The sequence below is a fragment of the Physeter macrocephalus genome, chromosome 13, assembly GCF_002837175.3.
Source record: "Physeter macrocephalus isolate SW-GA chromosome 13, ASM283717v5, whole genome shotgun sequence".
NCBI lineage: Eukaryota > Metazoa > Chordata > Mammalia > Artiodactyla > Physeteridae > Physeter > Physeter macrocephalus.
The window spans coordinates 66,464,164-66,491,462 of NC_041226.1; the positions used below are offsets into that span (position 1 = coordinate 66,464,164).

The following is a 27,299-nucleotide window of genomic DNA, read 5'->3' on the forward strand; positions in this document are numbered from 1 at the left end:
CGCGTCCGGAGCCTGTCCTCCGCAACGGGAGAGGCCACAGCAGAGGGAGGCCCGCATACCACAAAAAAAAAAAAAAAAAAAAAAAGGAGCACTAAAATCTGACAGTATAACAAGACTGAACTAAGATAAAACGTAACTATAATCTCAATAAATGTAAATGACCTAAACTCATGTATTTGGGGGGGTGCCTCATGTGCTAAGATTAAATCTCAGAGCTAAACCTAACTACATGCCATTGCAAGAGACATATCTGTAATCTGCTATTAAAAGATAATCGGAGGAATCCCCGGGTGGTCCAGTGGTAGAGAATCCATCTTGCAATGCAGGGGACACCAGTTTGATCCCTGGTCACACAACTAAGCCTGTGCGCCACAACTACAGAGCCCATGCACCACAACTACAGAGCCCATGCACTCTGGAGCCCACACGTCACAACTAGAGAGAAGCCTGCACATACACCACAATGAAGCGAAGAGCCCACATGTCACAATGAAAGATCCCGCATGCCACAACTAACACCCAATGTAGCCAATAAATAAATAAATATCAAACAAACAAACAAAAAAAAGAGACTATCAAAGACTGAGACTTCCCTAGTGGTCTAGAGGAGGTTAAGACTCTGCGCTTCCACTGCAGGGGGAGTGGATTTAATCCTTGGTCAGGGAACTAAGATCCCACATGCCCCACAGCATGGCCAAAACAAAAACAAAAACAGACAGTCAAAGACATACCAGGCAAATGAAAACAATGTGAAAAGGGGGACTCAATTTAATTATGAACCATATTGGATTCAGGGCCAAGACCATTAAATGAATCAATGAAAGGCACTTTAAAATAGTAGAAAATATAATTCATACTGATAACAAAAGTCAAGAATATATTTGTGCACTGAAAAAAATCATATCATCAAAATTATAACAACCAAAGAAAGCAGGAAGTACAAAGTGAAACTTGGTAGCATGAGACTAATTCACCTAGTCCAAGTTACATTAAACAGATCAAAATAAATAAGGACAGAGAAGAACTAAATAATGTAATTAAATAGATCTAATTAAAAATGAAGCTCTATAACTTAAACAGACAATAGCCCATCTTTTTAAATACCCACAGAACACTCACAAAAATTGCCTATTTACCAGAACACAAAAAAAGTATTAAGAAATATTGTTTCTTGGGGGAAACAGGACAGACAACATTTTTTGATCATAAGGTACTGAGACTGATGAGGAAAATAGAAACAAACATAAAAAAACTCCAACCCCCAGGAAGTTTTAAAGATATCCTTCTCAAGTAATTTGTGGACCAAAGAGGAAATGAAAACCAAAATCGCAGAATCTATACAAAAAACCTAACTATGATGAAAGCATTACACACCAGAACCTATAGGATATATCTAAAACAGTATTCAGAGAAAAGTTCACAGCCTTGAAATATTTATATTAATAAACAAGAAAAAATAAAAACAAATGCATTCAGGAAGTAAGCAACAATAAAATAAACCAAAGAAAGAAAGATAATAGAAGGTGATAAATTATAAAAAAGAATACAAATAGTGAGTGAACTAGAGAGCTCCTCTTGTGGGGAAATAAACATAAAACTGTAACAATTAATTAGAAAGGAAAATGAGGAGTAGGGAATGGAGAAAGCATAAATACTATGTAGCCATTAAACAGAATGAGATAACTATGCACATAGATATAATATTCAATGAAAAAAGTAAGGAAGAGCTATCGTTTGTGCTTAAAAACAGGAAGGCCACATAGGCACAAATTATTACTGAAGCACAGAACATGTCAAGAGAAGAGTCAAAGATGGTGCTGGAGCTCCACCCCGGGGGAGGAGCTGTGTAATGACAGGAATGATAAAGTAATTTAAATTTCATTTATAAAATTTTAAAACCTATTCTAAAAAAGTAAAGTTTTTGAATTCTGTAGCATTGGACACATCGTTTCTTTAAGAACCGATTATTAAAAATAAAATTTAATTATTTAGAGTCTCTAATGCTACTTAGAAGAACTGTGGGTACATTTTCTTATTGGGAGATAAGGGTTGAATCTATAGCCTGAAAAAAAAATGATGCCACTTTTATCTTATAAAATGCTCAATATTCACAAAGCGCTCGCTCATCTGATTCTTCAAGTGCGAAGGAGCTGGGCAGTGCTGCAATCCCTGCACTACATACAGGTGAGGACCCTGAGGCTCAGAGACCTTGGGCAACAAAAGAGGTCATGAGGTTGCTAAGTGCCTCCTGCACTATTCAAACCAGTCCAGGGTCCTAGATCTAGCATACTAGGATTTCATAATTTTGGGGTTGTATCTGGTGATAAAACAAATAAAATGAAACCTCTGTTACACACTGGCAACAAAGAAACTGCAAAAAAGCCTCAGTCAGGTCTGCTTCATGACAGAAGAAAATGAATGATAGGCATTTATCCTTTGTTATGGGATGAACTGTGTCCCCTCCAATTTTTTTTTTTTTTGGGTTTTTGTTGGGTCCCTCTTCAAGTGCGAAGGAGCTGGGCAGTGCTGCAATCCCTGCACTACATACAGGTGAGGACCCTGAGGCTCAGAGACCTTGGGCAACAAAAGAGGTCATGAGGTTGCTAAGTGCCTCCTGCACTATTCAAACCAGTCCAGGGTCCTAGATCTAGCATACTAGGATTTCATAATTTTGGGGTTGTATCTGGTGATAAAACAAATAAAATGAAACCTCTGTTACACACTGGCAACAAAGAAACTGCAAAAAAGCCTCAGTCAGGTCTGCTTCATGACAGAAGAAAATGAATGATAGGCATTTATCCTTTGTTATGGGATGAATTGTGTCCCCTCCAATTTTTTTTTTTTTTGGTCTGTGTTGGGTCCTCGTTGCTGCACGTGGGCTTTCTCTAGTTGCGGCGACCGGGGGCTACTCTTAGTTGCGGTGCGCGGGCTTCTCATTGCGGTGGCTTCTCTTGTTGCGGAGCACGGGCTCTAGGCGTTCGGTCTTCAGTAGTTGCGGCACGCGGGCTCAGCAGTTGCGGCGCACAGGCTTAGTTGCTCCGCGGCATGTGGGATCTTCCTGGACCTGGGCTCGAACACGTGTCCCCTGCATGGGCAGGCGGATTCTGAACCACCGCGCCACCAGGGAAGCTCCCCTTCCAATTTTATATGTTCAAGTCCTAAACCCACCAGTCGTTCAGAATGTGACTGTATTTGGAGATAGGGTCGTTATAAAGGCGATTCAGTTAAAATGAAGTCATATAAGTGGCCCCTAATCTAATATGACTGGAGTCCTTATAAGAAGAGGCGATTAGGACACAGGCACACACAGACCAAAGATCATGTTTCTTTCTTTTTCCTCTTTCAAAGAGGAAAAAATGGCATCTACAAGCCAAGGAGAGAGGCCTCAGAGGAAATCAATCCTGTCTGTACCTTGACCTCAGACTTCCAGTCTCCAGGGCTGTGAGAAAATCAGTTTCTGCTAAGGTGCCTACTCTGTGGTACTTTGTATGGCAGCCCTCGCAAACTAATGTACCCTTCAGCTTTATGTATCTGAAAGGTACTTTCTCTATTTCATGGATCATCTAAAAGGGTCAATCAGACAGTGACTCAGCTTGCGTGCACCATTTTCAGAGAATCAACTACGTAGTCAAGAAAACATGACTTGGATGCATGTTTTCCCAGATGTTGAGTTTTCTTTTCAAATGAATGCTGTTCTGTTAAGAGTGAAAAGCTTGTTGACTTAGGCTAATCCTCCCGGTGTTACAGCTCTGAATGATGCTCTGAACGATATCTGATGCTTGCACGTTTAAAAAATTGACAATCTGACAGCTTGTTCTCCTAAGAGGATCAAGCATACGTAGAAATAATGTCAAGAAGATACTCAACTGAGATGAGAATCAGGATATGTTATTTTTTTATGTCTTTCTGAAGAAGTGACCTGAGCCAGTGGCAGGACTGAAATCCAAGAGTGATGGTCTGTCTCCCCGTGAACTTGGGTGACTGGCCCCGCCTTGGCTACCACATGAAAGGAGCAGCGTTCTCAGGCTCGACACTGAGCAGAGTACCTAGGGTGGATCTCAGCCTCCCCCACCAGTTCACCGCCTGCGCTCCCTGGACCAGCTCTGTGACCTTAGGTGAGCCCTGGACCCAGTCTCTTCATCCATGACGGGGGAGAAAAAAGGACCGTGATGAGGATTAAGTGCAATCATACATGCGAGAAGTATGTAAAATAAATTATAAAGAATTACACAAATGTAACTTACCACTGATACTGTTTAAGTACATGCAGGATTACTAGACCAGGAATCACAAGATATCTAATTCTATGACCTATGTCTATTTTTCTATGTATGTTACACTTGATTTAAAACATTTATTGCAAGAGAAGATTTCTAATCCTGTGTCTGCTGCACAGTAGCATTATCACTACTTGTATATATATGGACACTTCCTTCTAAGGGGGCTTTAGCTTCCTTACCTGTAAAATGAGGGTGTTGACCTTATGTTATGTACCTACCTAAAATGCTGTGATCTATTTCTCACTGCTCCATGTTTGATAATATATAATCATAACATATTTTTTAAGTGGAGACTTTTGACTCATACATGAGGACACGTGTCTGATGTGAAATGCCTAAAGTGAAAGAAAAAAAGGGTTTGTGAGATTCCTGGCTGTTCTGTGACTAGGTTATAGAGGGAATCCCAAACAATTACTGGAGGTCAGAGGGAAGCTGACTGGGAGACACTCTAGTGGACGAAAGCGCTCTGTGAATTTCATGCAAGAAAAAATATAGGGCTCCAAGTGCAACTTCTCTGTATTTACATACAATCTAAGTACTTATGAAAAGTTCAGAATACAATCTTCCGTGATCCCTAAACTCTTCAGCCAGCTCTGTGACCCAGCACAATTTCCTACATTATGAACAGTGGAAGGTACTGCTCTTCATTTCTAAGGAGGAAGAATGAGATAAAACAATGACAGAGAATTCAGGCCACATTTCAGATAAATGTTTCACATAGAATTACTTAGATACTGGGACGTGTTTTCTTTTCCCTTTTTTGGTTTTGTTTTGTTTTGTTTTGTTTGTTTAGGTTGTGGCACATGGGATCTTCGTTGTGGCACGCAGCCTAGGCTTCTTAGTTGTGGCATTCGGACTTCTTAGTTGCAGCATGCGTGTGGGATCTAGTTCCCCAACCAGGGATCAAACCTGGTCGGCCCCTGCAGGCCGTTCCCGGGCCCCCTGCATTGGGAACGCAGAGTCTTACCCACTGGACCACCAGGGATGTCCTGCAACTGGCAACTGTTGAATACAGTATTCTGTATATGCCTATGATGTCAAATTGGTTAATTGATTATTCAGATCTTTTGTATTCTGACCTAGTTTTCTTCTTGCTCTATTAATCTGATAGAGAGTTGTTTTAATACCTCCCACTGATTGCGGATTTTTTCTATTTCTCCTTGCGGCTTTATCAATTTTTGCCCTTTTTAAAAAAAATAAGCTATTTTACTAATTTTGAAGTCTTATAATGGGAGCATACAAATTTCTAATTCTATCTCTTGCTGGTAACATTATGGGACGTTTTCTTTAAGAGATATTTTAAATACTGAAAGAGTAATTTTATTCAACTAACAAGTGAAAATCTGGGAAATGCAGAAAAGTATAAAGAAGGAAAAATGCACCCATAATTTAACACCCGGAGGTAAAGTTTTGACGGAAAGCCTCACGACATACATTCCGAGGCCTCAACACACCCGAACCCACCCATCAAAAAGGGCAAGAACAGCAGACTTTCCTTCTCGCCCTCTATCCTTCCATCAATCCCACTCCTATCTTATTCCAGAGAGAATTACAGCTGGCTGCATGACAGTGGCTAAGTCCCTTACCAGACCTCAGTTACCACATTTGTACTAGGAGATACTACCACCTCACCTTTGTTAGAAAGATACCACGTGACCTGAATGCTACTCATCCAGCACCTTTCTCACACCATGTACAGTGCTTAGTGCTTCCTCAGACCTCATCTGTGAATAATGCTTTGTAAACCTTCAAGCGCCATTCAGGCTACAGTGTTAGGGTACTGTGAATTCTTGATTTATCCTGATGACAATTTCATCTTCTAGAAAGAAGAGGAAGCAAAGGGAGACAACCAGACCTAATTCTAAACAACGAAGAATTAGGGAGAAAGTGACAGTATCATGTAGGAGTTTTCTTTACAGTTAGAAGCCAGAAGAGACTTACATCTTTCCCTGGTAGTCTAGACCCAGTTCATATTCTTTTTTTTTTTTTTTTTTTTTGCGGTACGCGGGCCTCTCGCTATTGTGGCCTCTCCTGTTGCGGAGCACAGGCTCCGGACGTGCAGGCTCAGCGGCCATGGCTCACGGGCCCAGCAGCTCCGTGGCATGTGGGATCTTCCCGGACCGGGGCACGAACCCGCGTCCCCTGCATCGGCAGGCGGACTCTCAACCACTGTGCCACCAGGGAAGCCCCCAATGCATGATATTCCACTCCAATTCTTCTTCTCAAACTCTCAAATTTCCTAGATGTTCCCTGACAGCATTTCCATCATAAATGTGCTAAGCACCAATCGTAAGAATGTAAAGTGTCTGCAAAATGAGTGTTCTGTGCTCTATGAGATCTGACCCCAGAGTCCAAACATGTGGAAGCTCCAATCCGAAATCTCTCTCACGCGCATGTGTGCACACGTGAGCGCACACACGTCCTGCATCCCGCCCCCAACTGGTTCTGCAGATTCTCAGCAGACATGTCCTCCCCCTGCAACGTACTCTTAAGGTGCAGTCATGAAGCTTTGTTTCTGGAGGCTTATAATTGAAAAGGGCACAGAGTGCTTGTTACCAGACCCCTGGTGCCAGATCCTGGGGAGTGAACCCTGGAGACGAACCTTAATTACAGCTCCCTGCAGTGGGCTCACCTGTTTTGCTGTTTCAGTGACGGCAGCGGCCTCAGCCTTGCCCAGTTGTTGCACCATCTTGTAAAATAGGCTGTCTCTATTTTGTAGCAAAACATATGGCTCATCATATTCTTTCAGTCTCCCTGAATCCAAAACCTGTTAATCAGCAGAAAAAAGCCCATTAGCACACAACGTTTTGCAGTAACATATTATAACTCAGACAATATTTCCGAAAGGGGTAAGACAGTGAGAATAGAATCTATTTGGGTGGTAGGCCTGGCTGGTGTTTAAACGGTTTGATTACCCTGTTTTACTAGGCAGACAAAGGCCCAACCCGACCTTTTATTATTATAATGTTATAGGAAGAAAATGAAAGTTTTAGACTATGATTAGAGGCACTCAGCAGTATGCGGCATTTTATATTCTGCCCAGGGCATCCGGGGTTGTTATCATTAGTTAGTGCTTTTAGCTCTCAGACTCTTGAGCTTTGAGGGCTATTTATACAGATATACAGAGCTGGGAAATTTCCTGATTCAAGCAAATCAAACTCAATTTAGCAAAAAATTAGGGTGATGTCATAGAGCAAATGAACTCCCGAGTTGGTTTTACAGAATCTGAGCAATTCTGGGGACAAAAAGTAAATGCTTCTGGAATTTCCCTAGGGCCCTGGAATATTTCAGCTAAGTGGGGATAGAATCTTTTGCCAGAGAGGTTAAGGTGCTTCTTGAAGTTAGCTTTGGTAGTAGTTTATCCTCCTGAGAGTGAAAAGCTGGCAAAAAGAGCTGCTACCTAAACAGGTTTAGCAGAATTGCTCTGCACAGAAGAAAATCTCTAGAAATCCAATTTTCTCTTTGGATAAGTCTAAAGAAGCAATTAAGAAATTGAGCTCCAAATTCCAGCGATCACGGCCTGCAGAGCACACAGGGGCGGCCCAATCTGAATTACGAGGATCTGAATCTGTTTTCACAAATTATCTTTCCTTGCTTCTTGTTCTTTCTTCAGCTGCCTTCCTTTCACCCATTTTATTGCTCATTAATATGTCCACTAATTGGAAACTGAAAGGACGAGGAAAGGGCTCTTAACTCTGCCTTTCTACTTATTAGTGGCTTTGGTTAATGGTTTCAGAGGGAAAAAAAAGAATCTGAAATAATTGGCCCAAATGACATACCTAGGAAAACAGTTTTGATGTTAAGTGGTACTTAGTTCTTCATTTAGGTCATATTTAGAGTAAATGTATCTTAAGAGAATACGATGAAACTTTAAGCAGGACACAGGTTGTTCTTCCACATCTAGGTATTAACAGTTAATTTGGTCCCAGGGTATTCAATCAGAAACATTTATTAACTCTCATAAAGGCCATTTTCCTGTTAAAACTTTTACGGCTAAGAATCACTGCTAACAGCAGCTCTCTCAAAAGAGTTTAAGAATAACTGAATCTGGGCTTTCCTGGTGGCGCAGTGGTTGAGAGTCCGCCTGCCAATGTAGGGGACGCAGGTTTGTGCCCCGGTCCGGGAAGATCCCACATGCCACGGAGCGGCTGGGCCCGTGAGACATGGCCGCTGAGCCTGGGCGTCCGGAGCCTGTGCTCCGCGACCGGAGAGGCCGCGGTGGTGAGAGGCCCGCGTACCGCAAAAAAAACAAACAAATAAAACACAAAAAAGAATAACGGAATCTGCTATATCCACATAATTATTAAAATGTCATATAATTTGGCATGCCAATTTAGATGCCCTGAATGTGTAATTTTGCTTATGCGTAGCATTATAGAGCATAACCATTTCTCCTGACGGTGAAGAAGAAAAAAATGCAATTTTAAAACATAGGTCTCTCTCATGCCAAAGACAAAGTAAATAATTATATCAAATTAATTCATACAATGAAGAATTTTACCTTCTTCAAAAGCAACAACTTTTAAAAATCACCACTTCAGAGTTGGTGGAAATGAGTTCTCTGACTATAAAGACTTTATATATTTTTTAGGGGAAGTATTATTAATATTTTGTCCTTGTCCAGGGCTTCCCTGGTGGCACAGCGGTTGAGAATCTGCCTGCCAATGCAGGGGACACGGGTTCGAGCCCTGGTCTGGGAGGATCCCACATGCCGCGGAGCGGCTGGGCCCGTGAGCCACAATTACTGAGCCTGCACGTCCGGAGCCTGTGCTCTGCAACAAGAGAGGCCGCGATAGTGAGAGGCCTGCGCACTGCAATGAAGAGTGGCCCCCACTTGCCGCAACTAGAGAAAGCCCTCGCACAGAAACGAAGACCCAACACAGCCATAAATAAATAAATAATTTTTTTAAAATTTAGAAAAAAAAAAGAAAAAAAAATTTTGTCCTTGTCCAGCTTTCTACTTTATTTACTAAAATTTGAATGAATAGCAAATCTTTTCATTTTCTTTCGTATTGTCTAAAATACATGATTCCACTGAGATGAGTAGTTCTCAGGATTGACTAATATCTAAGAAAGGCAAAGCCAGAAAAACATCAACACTCTCAAAAAGCAATAGGATTAACAATATAAACGGCAGAAATATCTATTTTGACTCTTATAAGCATTAGCAACGTAATGACTACGCGTAAGGACAGTTTTCAAATTTTTTTTGTCGGGGATGACAAATAGTTTCTGGTTTTCATTCATCTGGGAAAACATTACTAAAAAGAGGTCTGAGGAAGAAAGGCAAAGAATATTAAACCGTAAGACTGTCTATAAACAGAAGAGGTGGAATCCAAGTTTCCTGGCCCTGGTGTTGGTGCCTCATCATCCATTTCCAAAGAATTCTCTAACTGCAGACAGTGAAAATGTTGAACACAGGCGACAATATTGTTAGAGCAACTGCAGATTTTCACATGCTTCCTTTGCTCACACTTCTAGGGAGAATCCACGGTGATATGAAGACTGGAGTGTGCAGGGACTGGAGGGAAAAGCTGTGCTATTGGCTGAAGAGAAAACAGGTCACAAGCAACCAGCTAATCCTAAAAACTACAGGAAGAAGCCTTTAATGTGGAGATAGCTGTTGACTCTTAGGAGGAAGAGGATTTCTGATTTGTCTGTCTTGCTCCACTGTTTTGCGGCAATAGAGAAAGTAAGGAAGATTACATTAGCTGTCATTATGACTCCACCATGTTTAATAAATTTAAAATTGAGAGAACATCTTTGCAAAACAGAATTTCTAGCCTGACACATTAATGGTGCTTAATGAACCCAAACTGGGTAAATCCATTTGGAGAGCCAACACATAAACATAGCTATTAATTAGGTCACAGTTGTTTCCCAACAAGCCTTTTGCTTAATTTACTTAGAGTAAACAAAACCATATCCATCCGACTTTGTGCAGAAGTATTCACCAGTGCAACAAAATGTAATTATTACACCTCAAGCACTTGTAATTACATGACTTTATGGTGATAACTCTGTTGGTTATCCCCTTGATCAGCATCTGTCACTTCCCCAGCCACTCCCCGAGGCTGGCCGCCCACCCTCTGGAACATCAGGATTTGCAGCAGATTGACTTGTCTTTATGCCCTTAAAGCTTTAGGAACAGACAATCACTTACTTTCTGAAAAGGAAACAGGAAGAGGCATCCCTCTCAGATTTGGGGGGTTCAGTTCCTGAACGCCACAAAGATATGAATATCACAATAAATTGGTTCACATGCATTTTCTGGTTTCCCAGGGCGTACAGAAGTTATGTTTATACTACATTGTAGCCTATCAAGTGTACAATAGCATTATGACTGAGAAAACCATATACACACCTTAATTTAAAAATCCTTCATTGCTAAAAAACGCTAACCATCATCTGAGCCTTCAGCAAGTCGTAGCAGTAACATCAGAGATCACTGATCACAGATCACCATAACAAATGTAATGATAGTGAAAATAGTGAATGTGAAATAGTGCTGAGAATTACCAAAATGTGACACAGAGACATGGAGTGAGCACATGTGTTGGAAAAATGGCACCGATAGACTTTCTTGCCTTAGGATTGCCACAGACCGTGTGCGCCACAGATGTAAAAAATGCAACATCTGAGAAGCACAGTTAAACAAGGTATGCCCATATTTCTAAATCAAGCAAGCAAAAAAAAAAATTGCCACAAAAATCAAAGGTGTGGGAAAGAACATTATTTATGAGACTTTTGCAAAATTGAAAGCCAACTGGCAATCAGAAGCTCCAGAACAACATAAAAGGTTTACGCCTAGGGTGGACAGGACCACAGAGAACAATTCCCCAGCTCTGAAGCTAGGGGATGCACGTCTCTTGGGTCCCCTGAGGTCTAAGGGGTCAGCAACCGCAACCAGCTTGGACCAAGATGTAAACAAGTGGCCATGTTTACATTTCCTGGTGGGACCTCCCTGCAACAGCACCGATGACCTCGACCAGGGAGCCCTAAACTGAAGGTCTCCCAACACAGGAGTGTGAAGGGCAGCTCCACGGTCAAGGGCAAGGTCCACCACAGAGAACAATGTCGGTCATCACAGAGGTGACAGGTTCCGAAGAGAACCCTTGCATTTCCCTTCTCCCAGTGGACTCCTCTTCCCCATTCACTCAGATGATCAGGCCAGAAACCAGCATCGACTCCTCTCTCTTCCCTCAGATCCCACGTTCAATCCATCACACAGTTCACCTGGCTCCATTTTGCTGTCTATCCCAAATCCAACCATCTCACCATTTCCACTACTACCACCTTAGTCTAAGCCACCAATATTAAAAGAGAGGGCACAATTATAAGAGAGAGTGAAAACCGCATTTGGAGAACTGAAAGACCATCAGTGTGGTTTTAGCTCTAAAGGAAAGCGCAGTGAGACGAAACTAGAATGGTGGGGGGAGGGGCCGGGCTGTAAACCACTTTGTAAAACCATGTTAAGGATTTGTTCAGAAAAACTGAGAGAAAAATCTGAGATTATAGAAATTTACCAGAACATACTGGTACATAAAGCATTAAACAAATGGACATATTTTGATAACGGCAACAAAGCTGATTGGCTAAGGTGATACAGATGTTCACACCTGTGGATCAAGTGCTGATGGATAAGATTTACGAGTGACCAGCTGACATGTCTGCAAATTCTGTCCCTTCTCACTGTTTCTTTAACCAATCATATATTCCACGGTGACAGTATTTCTAATAATTAGATAATAAAAGAAACCAGCTACCATAAATGCTGTAATACCAAAAACCAAAAATTAATCTCCAGGTTACATTTAGGAGCAGTGATTAAATTCAGTGGATCCCCCAACTGAACTGGGTGGAGATCAAGCCACCATTCTGCTGCTGCCTCAAAATCCTGACAAAGGGCTTGAAACAGGTAAACTACACAGCATCATTCATTTCTTGTGGAAGAAAGCTGCTTTGAGGGACAGTCTGGAAAATACAATGCTGAGACATGAGACCAACAAATCGAAAAGTAAAGAACAGAAATAAAAGGATACTTTTCCAATTAGCATTCAAGAACACAAAATGAGGGACTAAGGATGATCCATGCTAAACAATGCTCCTGGTTTCTAAGTGTCACTGTCCTACAATCTTGGAATGTCACCTGGTTCCGCACAGAAGACTGCTGGTGGGGCCTGCTTCCTACTGTGATGTCCTAGTCCAGATGACCAGACGCACTGCTTGGAGCCCAGAGCTTCCCTTTGGTTGGGGATGCCCCGCTCCTGTCGTCTGCCTCCCCAGAGCTCACTCCTGGGCATGTCCAGCTCGGGGGAGTGAGGCTAACGGCGTTGCTTTAGTGCTGACAGACTGGTCAGTTCCCCCGCTGGATCTCACCTGACAATGCACGTGAAGTAGCGTGGGAGGTGATATTCCAGAAACTGGCCAAGAAGTCAAAAGAGACACCTCCATTATCACTGGACACAAGGGACTTTGGGTGTTACTGATCGTATATTACTGACTATCATCTGTTTAGTATGGACCATCAAAATCACTAGTTAACTGCATCTGTTGCCTCTTATGAATTGTGCAGGCTTTATCTATTTACTTCATCACTAACCAGCATCACTGGATATAGTGGTACCCCTTGTGACAACAGTTATCATCTGTAAGATGAGTAAAACCAGCTCATTGCCACAGGCTGGGGGTTAGCCTGAAAATAACTTGCATTCTTTTGGGCTTATTTGCAGTCAAAGGTTTTTCCGTTGAGGGATGATTATCTTATCATTTTATAAAGCCACACCCTAAGATATATTGACACTCAGCAAGCAACAGAGGGAAAGGACAGAGAGAGAGAAAAGAAGAAGAGAGAGAAAAGAAGAAGAGAGAGAAAAGTAAAAGAGGGAGGAAGGAAGGAAATAAAGCTAAATAAATAAACACTAAATTACTAAGAAAGACAGAGCCAATCAAATCTGGAAGGAAGATACTAGACAGATATACAGAGACCAAAGCTTGGAGTCGGCTATGTGTGCAGTGCCCAGATCTATTGTGAAAGAGACTTGCTAGTTAGGTCTGCAGATCTGTCCTAGATAGTTGCTTCCTAACTTTACTTATGCAGTGTTCACTTTCAGTTTCCCATGCCTCCAATTCCTATGTAGTAAAATTTCCTAAACTAAATCCGTTCTGTCGAAATACTTTTTTTCTCACTAGGCCTTTCTTCTCATAGACTCCCCTCTGACAGGAAATCTTGTGAAAGTCCCAACAGCTGAGAAATTCTGCAACCTTACCCAACAACCTCTTGGCAGTCTAAATGAAAGGCTAATTTTTTGATTAAGGGAATCTAAAAATCTGAAAAAATAACTGACAAAGGAAAAACGACTGTGTTCTAGAACACTGAAATATGAAGCTGTGTCTTGGAACTGGAGTATTTTTGTGGCTGGCCATCTTAATGAAAACTAACATTTCAAATAAACTTTTAATATGAAAATATGAAATTACTGGATATATTATTTAATAGCACATTCTGAAAGTGTAGGTAAGTACTTGAGTTACTGTCAGAAATGAGAGGAAAACTTAAGAGAAAATTAATTTATTGGAGGTTCTATCACGTTTTCTACGGAAGGATACATTGACAAAACTGAACATAAATGGGAATGACTGAAATTCCACAGGTGAGGGTCTTACCATTATCCTGTCGCTGTCAATAATGGTGTTCAATCTGTGTGCAATGGTTAGCACAGTGCACTGGGCAAATTTCTCGCGGATTTTTTTTTGTATTAACTCATCAGTTCTGGAAACAAAGAAGTTGAATTTAGTTCAGTAAAGACAGAAATAGCAGACTTAAGACTTAAAAAAAAATCACATATTTTTATAATGCTTTAAAAAATCAATACTTTAAGACATAACATTGCTCTTCAAAAACTGAGTATAAAAAGTCTCCTTAGAAGATTTTTCATAAAACAATGTAAGATAGTCTTCCCTCGAAATTACTTGAAACTATCAGAAGCTGGATTTAGGAATCTAGCTCTCTTAGGTTGCCTAATAACATTAACACCATATAACAGGTTTTGGTTTCTTCCTTTGTTTTCTGCAATTAATGTTATCAAGAGATATCTGTGGGGAAAAGAGAACGCTTAGAACATTTCTCAGCAACATTAAATGTTTTCCATTTACCACATTTAAAATTCAGATTCCAAGTTCCATGGACCTCAACTCCATACCTTGGATCCACATTTGCTGTGGCTTCATCAATAATCAATATACGATTTTTCCTGAGAATAGCCCTGGCTAGGCACACCAATTGTCTCTGTCCAACACTAAAGTTCGATCCTGATTCTGCTAATTCAGTATCCATTTTACCAGGAAGATCTTCTATGGCTTCTTTAAGTTGTACCTGTGGATTCAGAAAGAAGAATGACATTTTCCTAAACAGAACTACTAAAGAAGGAGTCAAGCCTTTGAGACATTAGAGCTTTGAAGTCCTCAGGACTTCTTATGTATCTTACATGTACAGCCAGGTGATGGGAAGAGCTCCTTCCAAGCAGCGTTCACTGAGAAAGATGGTAGAGTCAACTCAGGACAGAAAGATCTCAGTGTCCCCCATCACCGCCACATGACATCCACCAGAAACCCCGCCATGGGATAAGTTAAGGAAGTCTCTCAAAAAATAAAGCTATTTCTCCCAATGTGATCTAAACAGGATCTTTAGGGCTGATAGGAGTCAGTACACTACCGGGAAAAATTTTTTTAAAATTATTGTGGGAAGTATGGCTCTCTAGAGACATAATCTCATCAGCACTTTACCATGTTGGAAGGTCTAAAGGTTTAAAAAAAAAAAAACTCAAACAATGACAAACTGTACCACAGTAAACCTTGAGCCTATCTGGGGGATGCTTCTTTCCCAAGTTTAACACCATACTGCTAGACCAGTCAAGGGTATTCACTTCAATTTCATTAATGTTTCACAGTGAATGAAAACTCATGAAAAACAGGACACAACATAAAGTTTTATTTTCCCCAGACTACGGGTATAGATAGTGTTTAAAGCAGTGGATTGTTATAAGATTAAACTGTACTACAAGATTAAACAAACAAACAAACAAAAAACCCCAACTTTTAACTGCCAAACATAATCTGCCTTCAGAAACCAGAATTATTGGCAGGAAAAACTGTAGGGCCGAATCAGCTTGTTCAGAGTCCGAGCTCATCCACATAAACTGCAGATTTCACAGCTAACCTTGGAGAGGTGGCATTAAATGACAAAACGTACAAATTCAAAACAACAACAATGTGAGCAACTGGTCACTGGGATTTGTACAAAAACAACAATAAAACTGCAATTTTTAAAAAAAATAAACAAGCCGCACTTTTCTGAAATGAAGAGATCAAGCAAATATTCAGTAACTGTTTATTAAGTGTTTACTTTCTAAAAGCAAAAGACTGCGCTAGGTTGTATGAGGAATTAAAAAGCTGTGTATGGGGCTTCCCTGGTGGCGCAGTGGTTGGGAGTCCGCCTGCCGATGCAGGGGACGCGGGTTCGTGCCCCGGTCCGGGAAGATCCCACATGCCGCGGAGCGGCTGGGCCCGTGAGCCATGGCCGCTGAGCCTGCGCGTCCGGGGCCTGTGCTCCGCAACGGGAGAGGCCACGGCAGTGAGAGGCCCACATACCGCAAAAACAAACAAACAAAAAAACAAAACGAAAAAAAAAACCACCAAACCTGTGTATGGTTTACAAGTCTAGATATAGTTTCTGCCATCAGTAGCTTAAAATCAATTTTCAGAACTAGGGCACATGCACAGAATAATTAGTATTAAAATATACAAACCATCAGTACCCTACCATTCAAAATCTTTTTCATGCAAGAGTACGGAAATTCAAAGAGGTGGTCCAAAGAGAAACACTACACAAATGAGAGAAAATCCTCTAGAAATGAACTTATCCATATAAAAACTGAGCGAAAGGGCCAGGGTTCTGTTACCTGCATTCATGCTGCAGCATTAAAATGACATGATTGCCAATTAATAATTATTATCACATTCCAAATGTATAGTTCGCCTTTATAAAATTTTTTTTTCTAAAACTTCACAGCATGTTATTAGTATGATTTCAATTATCTTTCAGTTAATAATGAAAAACTATCGTCTCCACTTAGTAGATGTTCCCTAAGACCAGAGGAATAAAATGAATGTTGCAGGGTAATTAGGATAATTAATTCACTAGGTCACTATTAGAATTAAAACCCATAATTGTAATTTCTGGTTTAGTGCTCTGCTAAGAACAAAATAATCTATCTCGCTGCTTTGGGTTCTAGGGCAAAAGCTAAAAAGCATGAGGCATTATGTTGCTGGTTTCCATCATCATCAGTATACACATTTTAACCGCACCACGTCATCAGTAATCTCCTAGGAGGTAAACAAAGTCAGTTAAACCTATAAGCTCGCCTTAATTACCTGCAATGCTATAAATGTCCATCCATATATACTGATGTTAACAAATTAATTACATTTTATAAATTACCTCTTCTAAGGCATTCCACAGTTCCTCATCCGTATGCTCATTAAAGGGATCCAGATTCTTCCTCATTGTTCCAGTGAATAAAACAGGCTCCTAAATGCCACAAAATAGGGAATGTTATTACTGTAGCTTATTTTCATTTTACTCGAATGCTTACAGAAAATAATTAAAATACAAAAAAAAAATTCACGATAATCATTAGTAATAAGGTTGCAAATGCCTCTTTGCAAAATTTTATCTCTATTAACTTTCCATTTTATAAAATGTGCTCCAAAATATCTTCCAGACCACTGAACACTCATAACAGAAGAAAGTGATGAAGTGTATCACCTGAAGAAGAAACGGAAGAAGAGAAAGAAAGGTTTGATTTTTTTAAAAAAATGCCTTCGTGGTAATATCTACTTAAATAGAAACAAACAAAAAGGAAAGAGGATATAATTATTTGAGGAAGGTTACATCAAGAGCTATATAAGTTAACTGCCAATCCTGGTAGGATACTGGAAAATGCCAAGAGCATGATTAGCTGAAGTTTGTGGCTCAAAGCAGAATTGCTAAATATTTGCACATTTGAACTAGAATATTTTCTTCATTCCTAAAACAGCCTTCAGGGATAGGGACTCTCTCCACATGTGTGAATGGAACATCTCCATATGTGCAAAGAGAATGTCAGCTACTGGGGCCTGTGGCACCTCTGGTTCATGAGGATTTGGCCTCTGATTCTACATCAGCTGATCCCCATGTTCTCTCACCTGTGCCTCAGGATTACATGCCTCACAGAACCTCATTATTAACTGCAAGGCCAGGATGACCTGAAACCCATTGTGACCTGTGTCATAACGAAACTATTTTGATTTAAATAGCTCTTCCTATTCATCTGCTTCAGGAGGAACCACAAGGAAATTACTCTGCAAATATATGCCTCTTGCTGGGTTTCAAGAGAGAATCTTGTACGTAAACTCATGTAGGCCATTTAAGTTTTCTTCTGGAAGGCTCTAGTAAGCCAGGGCACAAGATTATACAACGGGACGCACACATGTGGGAACAAGAGGAGATCTGACTCTTCCACAAGTGCCCACGAACTGCCTGGAATGACCACGTTCAAATCCTGCCTGGTCTTGGGGCTGGACCATTCCTCCTCACTTCACAAAAGCCCGAGAAGAAAGAAGACAGACATTTCTTTTCCCTAGCCAAGAAGAATGACACTCAGAGAGCCTCCAGTACGTTATTTCCCTATTGTCTTAGTTTTAAGTCTGGTGAGAGAGAAATGCATGAAAACACAGGGTGTGCCACGGAAAAGATGCATGCCTAAGCAAAATCCAAAATTGAAGACATTATAAAGGCAGCTTTCTTTGCACAAAGTTGATCAAGTGGCTGATACACTCCAAAAGCACTGAAATCACTGGTCATACGATGTTTCAAAATGATTACTGAATTGAGCTGAAAAACCCAAGACCCAAGTTCCTTGTCAGGGGAATAACTATCATTCTACTTCAGAGTTTTATAAAAAGGTTTTTTATTCTTTGTAAGTATCAACTCTAAGATTCTAATAAGCCAGGCGATTTTTCTTCTTTTGTCTGTGTCCATGAGGGTTACACTAAAGATGTGGCCAGAAGAGGGGGGGCTGGTCCCCAGTATTCCACCCTCTCCCTCGACTCTTCTCCACATTCACCACTTAAGGCTCTAAACCATGGGCAGATGCTAGTCTGAGGCCCCAAATGAGGGACTCTTCAGGACTGGTGTTTGAGGAGATAAAGGGGCTGAAAGAGGCCAGGTTTAGGAATTGGACTGAGCCCACCTGGGAGAAGTGAGACAGGGTATCTGCTTATAGTAACAACGGGACCATTTCTTTGGCCAACAGGGCTTGTACAACCTGAACATTTTTTCCTTCAGGTTCTTCTCATAGACCAAATTCGCATGTGGTAAGAGGTCCAAGTTTTTGATGAAGTGCCTACCTCGTTTTCTTAGTACACTCCAGAGTCATTACTTAAGCTAATCTATGAAATAAATTGCTCTCTTTTTAAAAGACAGACCGTTCTCCCTTCCTTGAACAATCAAAGGGCTCACGGTATTAGCATGTTTGTGAAGTGAGGTTTTGGTGGTTCAAGAGAGCAGTCACAGGGACCTCATTTAAAGTTTAATCACAGGCTTCCCTGGTGGTGCAGTGGTTAAGAATCCGCCTGCCAATGCAGGGGACACGGGTTTGATCCCTGGTCCGGGAAGATCCCACATGCCGCGGAGCAACTAAGCCCATGCGCCATGCGCCACAACTACTGAGCCTGCGCTTTAGAGCCCGCGAGCCACAACTACTGAGCCCACGAGCCACAACTACTGAAGCCTGCGTGCCTAGAGCCTGTGCTCTGCAACAAGAGAAGCCATCGCAATGAGGAGCCCGCGCACTGCAATGAAGACCCAACGCAGCCAAGAATAAAATAAATAAATTAAAAAATAAATAAATAAAGTTCAATCACCTATTTCATAATCAGGGCCTCTCTCTATTGTCACTTCCCTCATCTTCTTCTCTTTAGGAAACTCTTTGAAGGGCATGAGTCTCTCCAAAGACTAGGGGACTAAAACGGGATTCTATGCAGAAAGAGGAGTCCCTCATTTCTGAACCCCTGACCAACCCCTGAACTTGGATTATGCTAACCTTTAAACAGAGCCCTCAGACACTCTGTCGGCCTTAAGGGACGAGAGGGTGCCCACTTAAGTCTGTACTGTCAGTCTAAGAGGATATATTTGGAAATTTCACTTCTTTATTTAGCAGCACTAGATGGAAGAAAATTGTTTTCTATACAAGAATATTTCTCTTTGTTATGACATGCCCAATATATATTTCAAAATCAGTAAAATTTCAATCAAAACTTGTTGAATGAAAAGAATGATTTACTAAAACATTAACTGATTGAAGCTATATTTTTCTTTAAAGCTAGCAGGCAATTTGTGAACAATGTTTTAATATGTCAATGTGTTTTATGCATGGTGTTCATTTTGGTTTCTACTCATTCTTCTTTCATCAACTTGCCAAATAAGAAAACATTATATTATCTACAAAAGGTAATAAAGTGCTCACAGTAGACACATACTGCAAGGGCAGATAAGGGTCAAATTAATGATCATTTCTGATAGATATTATTATTTAAAGTACCCACCTCGAAGCAATGAAGTTAATAAACTAATTGTATAAGTAAGTGTTGTAAAAATGTTTGCATGCAGAACACTTCAGTGTAGAGAGTTATGGCAGGATATACAAACTTCATGTAAATATACACTAAATTTATTAGCCTAAGAATATTTTTTTCTGAAGGGACACAACTAAACCTCACTTAATAAGAGGTGGCACAGTACAGTCAAAAACAAATGCTCTTGTTCAACATAGTATTTTAAATGAAGCATTCGTTTCAAACCTGTTTTTCATTAAGGTTTCAAGTTGATACTTAAAAAAAAAAATACATTTATTTATTTATTTTTGGCTGTGTTGGGTCTTCATTTCTGTGCGAGGGCTTTCTCCAGTTGCAGCGAGCGGGGGCCACTCTTCATCGCGGTGCGCGGGCCTCTCACTGTCACGGCCTCTCCCGTTGTGGAGCGCAGGCCCCAGACGCGCAGGCTCAGTAGTTGTGGCTCACGGGCTTAGCTGCTCCGCGGCATGTGGGATCCTCCCAGACCAGGGCTCGAACCCGTGTCCCCTGCATTGGCAGGCAGATTCTTAACCACTGCGCCACCAGGGAAGCCCTAAAGTTGATACTTTTTACATGTAACCTTTGTGCCATATTCAGTAGTAATTTTTTCCTTGTTACTAACATAACACGAGTTCATATTAGGTGTGTAACCCAAAATTGGCCACTCTGAATCAGAGTATTTAATATAGTAAATTGATAATCCCTTGACACAACTGTAAGACTGAAAACTGCAGTTTTACTGGACCTTTTGTATACGCTGCTGGAAGACAAGCCTCTCATTATCTTACAAAGAAATCCTACTCACTAACCTTCAGAGGGTTAAAATGCCCTGGGACCAAGACAAAAACTGTAGAAGTGGTTACAAACGTGGGAGGATAAAGCACAATCCTTACCCTAATCATTTCAGTCCCAAACCAGGAAACTGCCTTCTACTAAAGTATATGTAGCTACTGCTAAATACATATATGTAAAACTGAATGTATACTTTGCTGTACACCTGAAACTAATGCAACGTTGTAAATCAACCATACTTTGATTTAAAAGAAAAAAAAAAAAAAAAAAAAAAAAGAAGTAGCTACTGCTGCTGTTTCCTCCAGTCCTAAAGCTATGTTCTCATTTCTAATCTGAGGACTTTTCTTAAGGGGAAGCTCATCTCCCTGTTTTAAGAATAAGAGAATCACCTGAAGTCACTTTACATTTTGGTTTCCTTTTTTTTTTTTTCTTTCTAAATCCTGTAGCCTCTGAATGAACTGATCATCATCCATATTCAGGAGAAAAGGACATTGTTCTCCAACAAAGGAAAAAGAATTTAAGTCCTGTAAAGTCCTCTTTCAGGGGCTCCAGGGAGCAGTTCCAAGGGATTTAATGAAGACTTCAGTGTCAGAGACAAAGGGCCGACTGCATTAGGCTAGAATCCAGTTGTATTTCTTTACTAGTAACAGCATAGCCACCTCTTCTCTCTTTCAGTTTTGTTCTCAACAAGAAAAAAAGGGAAAGAAAACCAGGTAATCAGCGAGAAGTCAGAGAGACAGCTCTGGTTCATGTTCTTCAATCTACTGAAGAGAACTCAGGGAACAGAAATACCAAAAGAGCAGACTGGACTGTATTAAAAAATACCTAGCTGTTGATTTGATTGAGAAAAGAAAACTTTTAAATATAAAAAATGAATCTGTTTAATCATGATAACGATGATGGCTGCTGATCTGTGTCAACCCTTGGGCTGCAGTCATAAATGCATTTGCATGGAAGCCCTCTTCAACTAAAAACATTTTCTTTGTGCCAATAGGATAAAGGGCTCTAGGTGTAGAGATCATCCAAAGAGGTTTTGAAATCCATTTTTCCAGATCCTTTCAGATAAGCAATCTACTCCCTGAATATAATCTAACCTTTTCCTCTCTAACAAACTTAACTACTTCATATCATGAGCACAAATGCCCTATACATTTCCGCTACCTGTTTCTTTAAGGATATTATTTCAGAAGTGCTTTCATTTTTTGCTTATTCCTGAAACTGTGAACACAAATTGAGGAGTACCTTACTAAGAATATAGTATCTGGTTTTGCAAGTTCCATCCAAGACTCAAGGATGGATTGTCTATGTCACCACTCTCCTGCCTCTGGTTCCCATGCAGGTCTTGGTACTATCACATCTCCTCCAATTCTAACCTGCTCACAGTGAGGTCAGCAGTGATGAGGATGAGCCTGGGAGAGAGAGAGAGATCACCCCAGAAGCTCGCTGCTGCACCCAGGATCACAGAGAGCAGGGAGCCAGGGAAGATGATGTGGGCCTGGCCCACCAAAGCGGAGCAACTCAAAGAAACAGGACTGGGCTCCCTGGGCTCCCTGAATCTGCAGAATCTGCTCGCAGTTTCTAAGGTTCCCTAAATTACGGTGTTCAGACATAAGCAACACTTCTTCCTATGCATTTTAGGAGAAGAGGGATGCAAGCTTTTTGCAGTTAAGATTTTGAGTATCGTCTCCTGACACATGTTACCCCATGACATATAAATGAATAAATGTGTTTCTAAATTGATACTGTCCAAAAGGAGGACATAGCACTAGGAGAAGTATCTTTCAGCTCTGTTCTACACTTTTTAACTTTTGTGATGGTTTTCGGAATCCTTTTTAGTGGGGTGGTAGTAAAAAAAAAAAAAAAATGGGTAAAATATCAAACGAAAACATCATTCAGTACAACAAACATATATTGAAATATACATATATGTATTTGCAGTCAGACAGTTCTGATTCTACTGCTTATTAGCAATTAGACTCAGGGTAAGTTATTAATCTTCCCAAGACTCAGTTCCCTTACTGTAAAATGGGGATAACGCTGCGGGGCTCCTGTGAGAATCTGGAACAACGGTGAAGCTCCTGGCGTAATGCTAACAGTGACCAGGAGCCCAGCCCAACAGGGGGACAGTGAGGGGCGGTGTTTGTCAAACTGCAGGTGCACCCAATGGATCAGGAAGTCAGTTTGGTGCCTTGTGACCATCGTCTATTAACTAGAATAGAAGGGATATAATAGAAAATATTAGAGTGCAGAGCACAAGAGAAATAACGTTTTTTGAAATTTTTATTCCCGTGTGTGTGTGTGTACATGAAATCATGAAATGAAGCAGTTCTACGGCAACAGCATGTTGAAGTCGCCAGCAGAGTGGTTAGCTGCTCAGGCTCTGGAGTTGAGAATCTCCCTAAAATAAATTTGAATCCAGGCTCTGCCGCTTACTCGATAAGTGGGTTAAGCTCACAGTGCCTCAGTTTTAAAATCTGTCAGATGAGGATAACTAGAAACTTGTGAGGATTAAGTGGGAGATGGTAGAGAAAGAGGCTAAAACGTGTTAAGGATTCCACAAATGTTAGGAATTCTTATTAAAACTTGGGCAACGTGTCAGGGCCCGCAACAAGCACTAGAGCAACAGAAACGAGAGACACAGTCCCTGTCCTCAAGGAGAGGAAGACAATAGTCGAGAACGTGGGGAGGACTGAGAAAAAATGCCGGAGGTCTTGGTGGAGGACTCGGAAGTATGAGTGGGGTACAGGGTGGTAATCACGAAAGAACCTGGTAGGAGGGGAGCCAGAAATCAAAAGAAAAAAGAAAGTAATATTCTTCCCTCTTGTTCCTTGGAGAAAACACATTACGTAGATTTTTCGCGGCTATGCTTTTCTCCTAAAACTGCTACTGTGTTGATTTTTTTCTTTTGCTTCACTCTTTAAATTTATAGAAATAACGTGGTTTATGTTATAAGCAGTAAATAAATGTAATGAAAATCACCAAGGACCGCAAAAACATAAACAGAAATTAAAGAACAAAAACATTAAACAGAAAAGAACAAAGCCTTTCCATAATGTGTTAGTCTTATAGAAATAATACCTAAAAGGCCAGTGCCCCAATTCTTAAGAATATTTATAGTTACTGTTGACTGAGCGTTCCCAAACCCCAGGTATGGGCCACAAACATTTTCTCATCCAGTCACATCTTCACAACAAATCCATGTGACATTAATTCCTGGACCTAGTTTAAGGGCGAGGACACTGAAACTCGGAAGCCAAGTGACTTCATCAAGTCCCCACATTCGTATGAGGCAAAGCAGGAATAAAAATGTGGGTCATGTTGACACTCAGTCTACTTTTTTTTTTTTTTTTTTTTTTTTTTTTGTGGTATGTGGGCCTCCCCCTGCCGCGGCCTCTCCCGCCGCGGAGCACAGGCACCGGACGCGCAGGCCCAGCGGCCGTGGCTCACGGGCCCAGCCGCCCCGAGGCATGTGGGATCCTCCCGGACCGGGGCAAGAACCCGTGTTCCCTGCATCGGCAGGCGGACTCTCAACCACTGCGCCACCAGGAAGCCCACGGCTGGATTTTTAATACCTGTGCTACAAACCCGCGTCCCCTGCATCGGCAGGTGGACTCTCAACCACTGCGCCACCAGGGAAGCCCCAGTCTACACTCTTAAACATTCAGTCCCTGGCTGCCTCCTGAATGATTTCCTGGGACCCGTTACACAAACACTCTCTTTAATCAACTAGCATTGCGCCTCAGAGACAAAGGGATATAAAGTGAAAAAAAAAAAGAGTTCTGTGTTTACAATGGTTGGTGATCTTTACTTACATGGATACAAAGCTTAGCACTGTTTTGTAAGCACACTCTCTGGAGTGTATACATAGAGCATACTCAGAAAAGTAAGGTGGAAACCGATGGAACAGAACCAAAACCTGGTGATGTCAAGGTATGTTTATAGTCTTTGCTCAGATGTGCTTCCAAAACATTACTGGCAGAGCCAAGAATCATCTAATGTTATTTCTTTATTTACAGAGTTCTTTTATGTACACAAGCATACAACTTTTCTTATTAAGAAGCATTAAAAGTAATGCAGGGCACGTTTCACATTCCTTTCATCCAAGAACATAAAAGCACTTTACAGACATGCTCATTATTTCTGCAAACTAATCTCATTAGGCCCATTTCAGAGATGGGTACAATCAAAATTTAAAAGTTGGGAATCTAAAATCATTTATTTTCTACATTAATCACTGAGCCACCAATCTAATAGCCAGAGGGAATCTTCAAATCCAGGGATTCTACATGCTGAAAATTTCTTTGCTTTTTTCCTAAAAGGGAAACCGTTATATACATAATAAATGATATATAATAAAACATATATATCATTACATACATAATATTTTTTACTTGCGGTAAAATACATATAAAATTTACCACTTTAACCATTTTTCAGTGTACAGTTCAGTGATATTAAATACATTCACATTGTTGAAGCCATCACCACCATCCAGCTACAGAACTCCTTTCATCTTGCAAACCTGAAACTCTGTACCCATTAAACCACAACTCCTCCAATAAAGATGTTAAAAAATAAAATAAAATAAAATAACAAACAAAAAACCCCCACAACTCCCCCCTCCCCCCTCTCCTGTCCGGGCAGCTCCTGGCAACCACCATTCCACCTCCTGTCCCCATGAACTAACTACTGTATGTACTTCATGTAAGTAGTATTTGTCCTTTGTGAGCAGCTCACTTCACTGAGCATAATGTCATCAAGGTGCAACCATGTTGTAACATGTGTCAGAATCTGCTTTCTTTTTAAGGCCAAAGAACGTTCCATTGTATATATACCACATTTGTTTATCCATCCATCTGTCAATGGACCATGGGGTGCTTCCACCTCTTTGCTAATGTGAATAATCCTGGTATGAACATACATGTACAGATATCTCTGTAACATTCCCTTCTCAATTCTTTTGCGTTTATACTGTAAATTAGAATTGCTGGATCATATAATAATTCTATGTTTAACTTTTTTTAGGAACCTACACAGTGTTTTCCAGTCAATGTATCATTCTGCAGTCTACCAGCCATGCACAAGGATTCCCATTTTTCCACATCCTCACCAACACTTATTCTTTTGTTTTTAATTTTTCTTAAACAGCAGCCATCATAAAGGGTGTGAGATGGCATATCGTTGTGATCTAACAGGATTGCCTTCATTTCAAAAGTACTTAGAGTAATTCCAGGTATTTTGGAGGCCAGGGGTAGGTAGCAACACCTCAACTCAGTCATAAGACACAAGTCCACATTCTACTTCCTTTGGGTGCCAAGTTCTATAATGCTTCCTACTAACCAGGCATTTCAGAGCTCATTATACCCACATTTCCGGAAGTACATTTGCCTGGCTCTTTAATCGTGTCTCTTCTCTGTGGTTCTCACCTCAAGAAGGTGTATGTTTTAGTCAGCTTCCCTTGGTGGCCTGATGATTGTAGAATATTAAAAACAACAACAACAACAACAAAATAAACCCAGCCCTGAACCAAGATTGTGGAGTAGAAGGACGTGCTCTCACTCCCTCTTGCGAGAACACTAGAATCACAACTAGCTGCTGGACAATCATCGACAGGAAGACACTGGAACTCACCAAAAAAGATACCCCACATCCAAACACAAAGGAGAAGCCACAAAGAGATGGTAGGAAGGGCACAATCACAGCAAAATCAAATCCCATAACTGCAGGGTGGGTGACTCACAGACTGGAGATCACTTATACCACAGAAGTCCACCCACTGGAGTGAAGGTTCTGAGCCCCACGTCAGGCTTCCCAACCTGGGGGTCAGGCAACGGGTGAAGGAATCCCTAGAGAATCAGACTTTGAAGGCTAGCGGGATTTGACTGCAGGACTTCGACAGAACTGGGGGAAACAGAGACTCCATTCTTGGAGGGCACACACAAAGCAGTGTGCGCATCGGGACGCAGGGTAAGGAGCAGTGACCCCATAGGAGACTGAACCAGACCTACCTGCTGGTGTTGGAGGGTCTCCTGCAGAGGCGGGGGGTGGCTGTGGCTCACCGTGGGGACAAGGACACTAGCAGCAGAAGTTCTGGGAAGTACTCCTTGGCGTGAGCCCTCCCAGAGTCTGCCATTAGCCCCAACAAGGAGCCCAGGTAGGCTCCAGTGTTGGGTTGCCTCAGGCCAAACAACCAACAGGGAGGGAACCCAGCCCTACCCATCAGCAGTCAAGAGTATTGAAGTTTTACTGAGCTCTGCCCACCAGAGCAACAGCCAGCTCCACTCACCACCAGTCCCTCCCATCAGGAAACTTGCACAAGCCCCTTAGATAGCCTTATCCACCAAAGGGCAGACAGCAAAAGCAAGAACTACAACCCTGCAGCCTGTGGAACAAAAACCACATTCACAGAAATACAGACAATATAAAAAGGCAGAGGGCTATGTACCAGATGAAGGAACAAGATAAAACCCCAGAAAAACAACTAAATGAAGTGGAGATAGGCAACCTTCCAGAAAAAGAATTCAGAATAATGATAGTGAAGATGATCCAGGACCT

The 27,299-nt window shown here is 41.2% G+C and overlaps 1 protein-coding gene across 1 annotated transcript in view; it reads right to left on the minus strand.

The window, feature by feature from the left end:
* The window catches only part of LOC102975085 (ATP-binding cassette sub-family C member 4), a 220,035-nt gene that overhangs the window by 7,261 nt on the left and 185,475 nt on the right, over positions 1 to 27,299 (minus strand). Inside the window, exons 27-30 of the mRNA XM_024123245.3 lie at positions 16,780 to 16,869; positions 14,483 to 14,655; positions 13,947 to 14,052; positions 6,913 to 7,047 (exon numbers count right to left, since the gene is read on the minus strand). Of these exons, the coding sequence (XP_023979013.1) occupies positions 6,913 to 7,047; positions 13,947 to 14,052; positions 14,483 to 14,655; positions 16,780 to 16,869 (504 nt within the window). The remainder of the gene's footprint in view (positions 1 to 6,912; positions 7,048 to 13,946; positions 14,053 to 14,482; positions 14,656 to 16,779; positions 16,870 to 27,299) is intronic.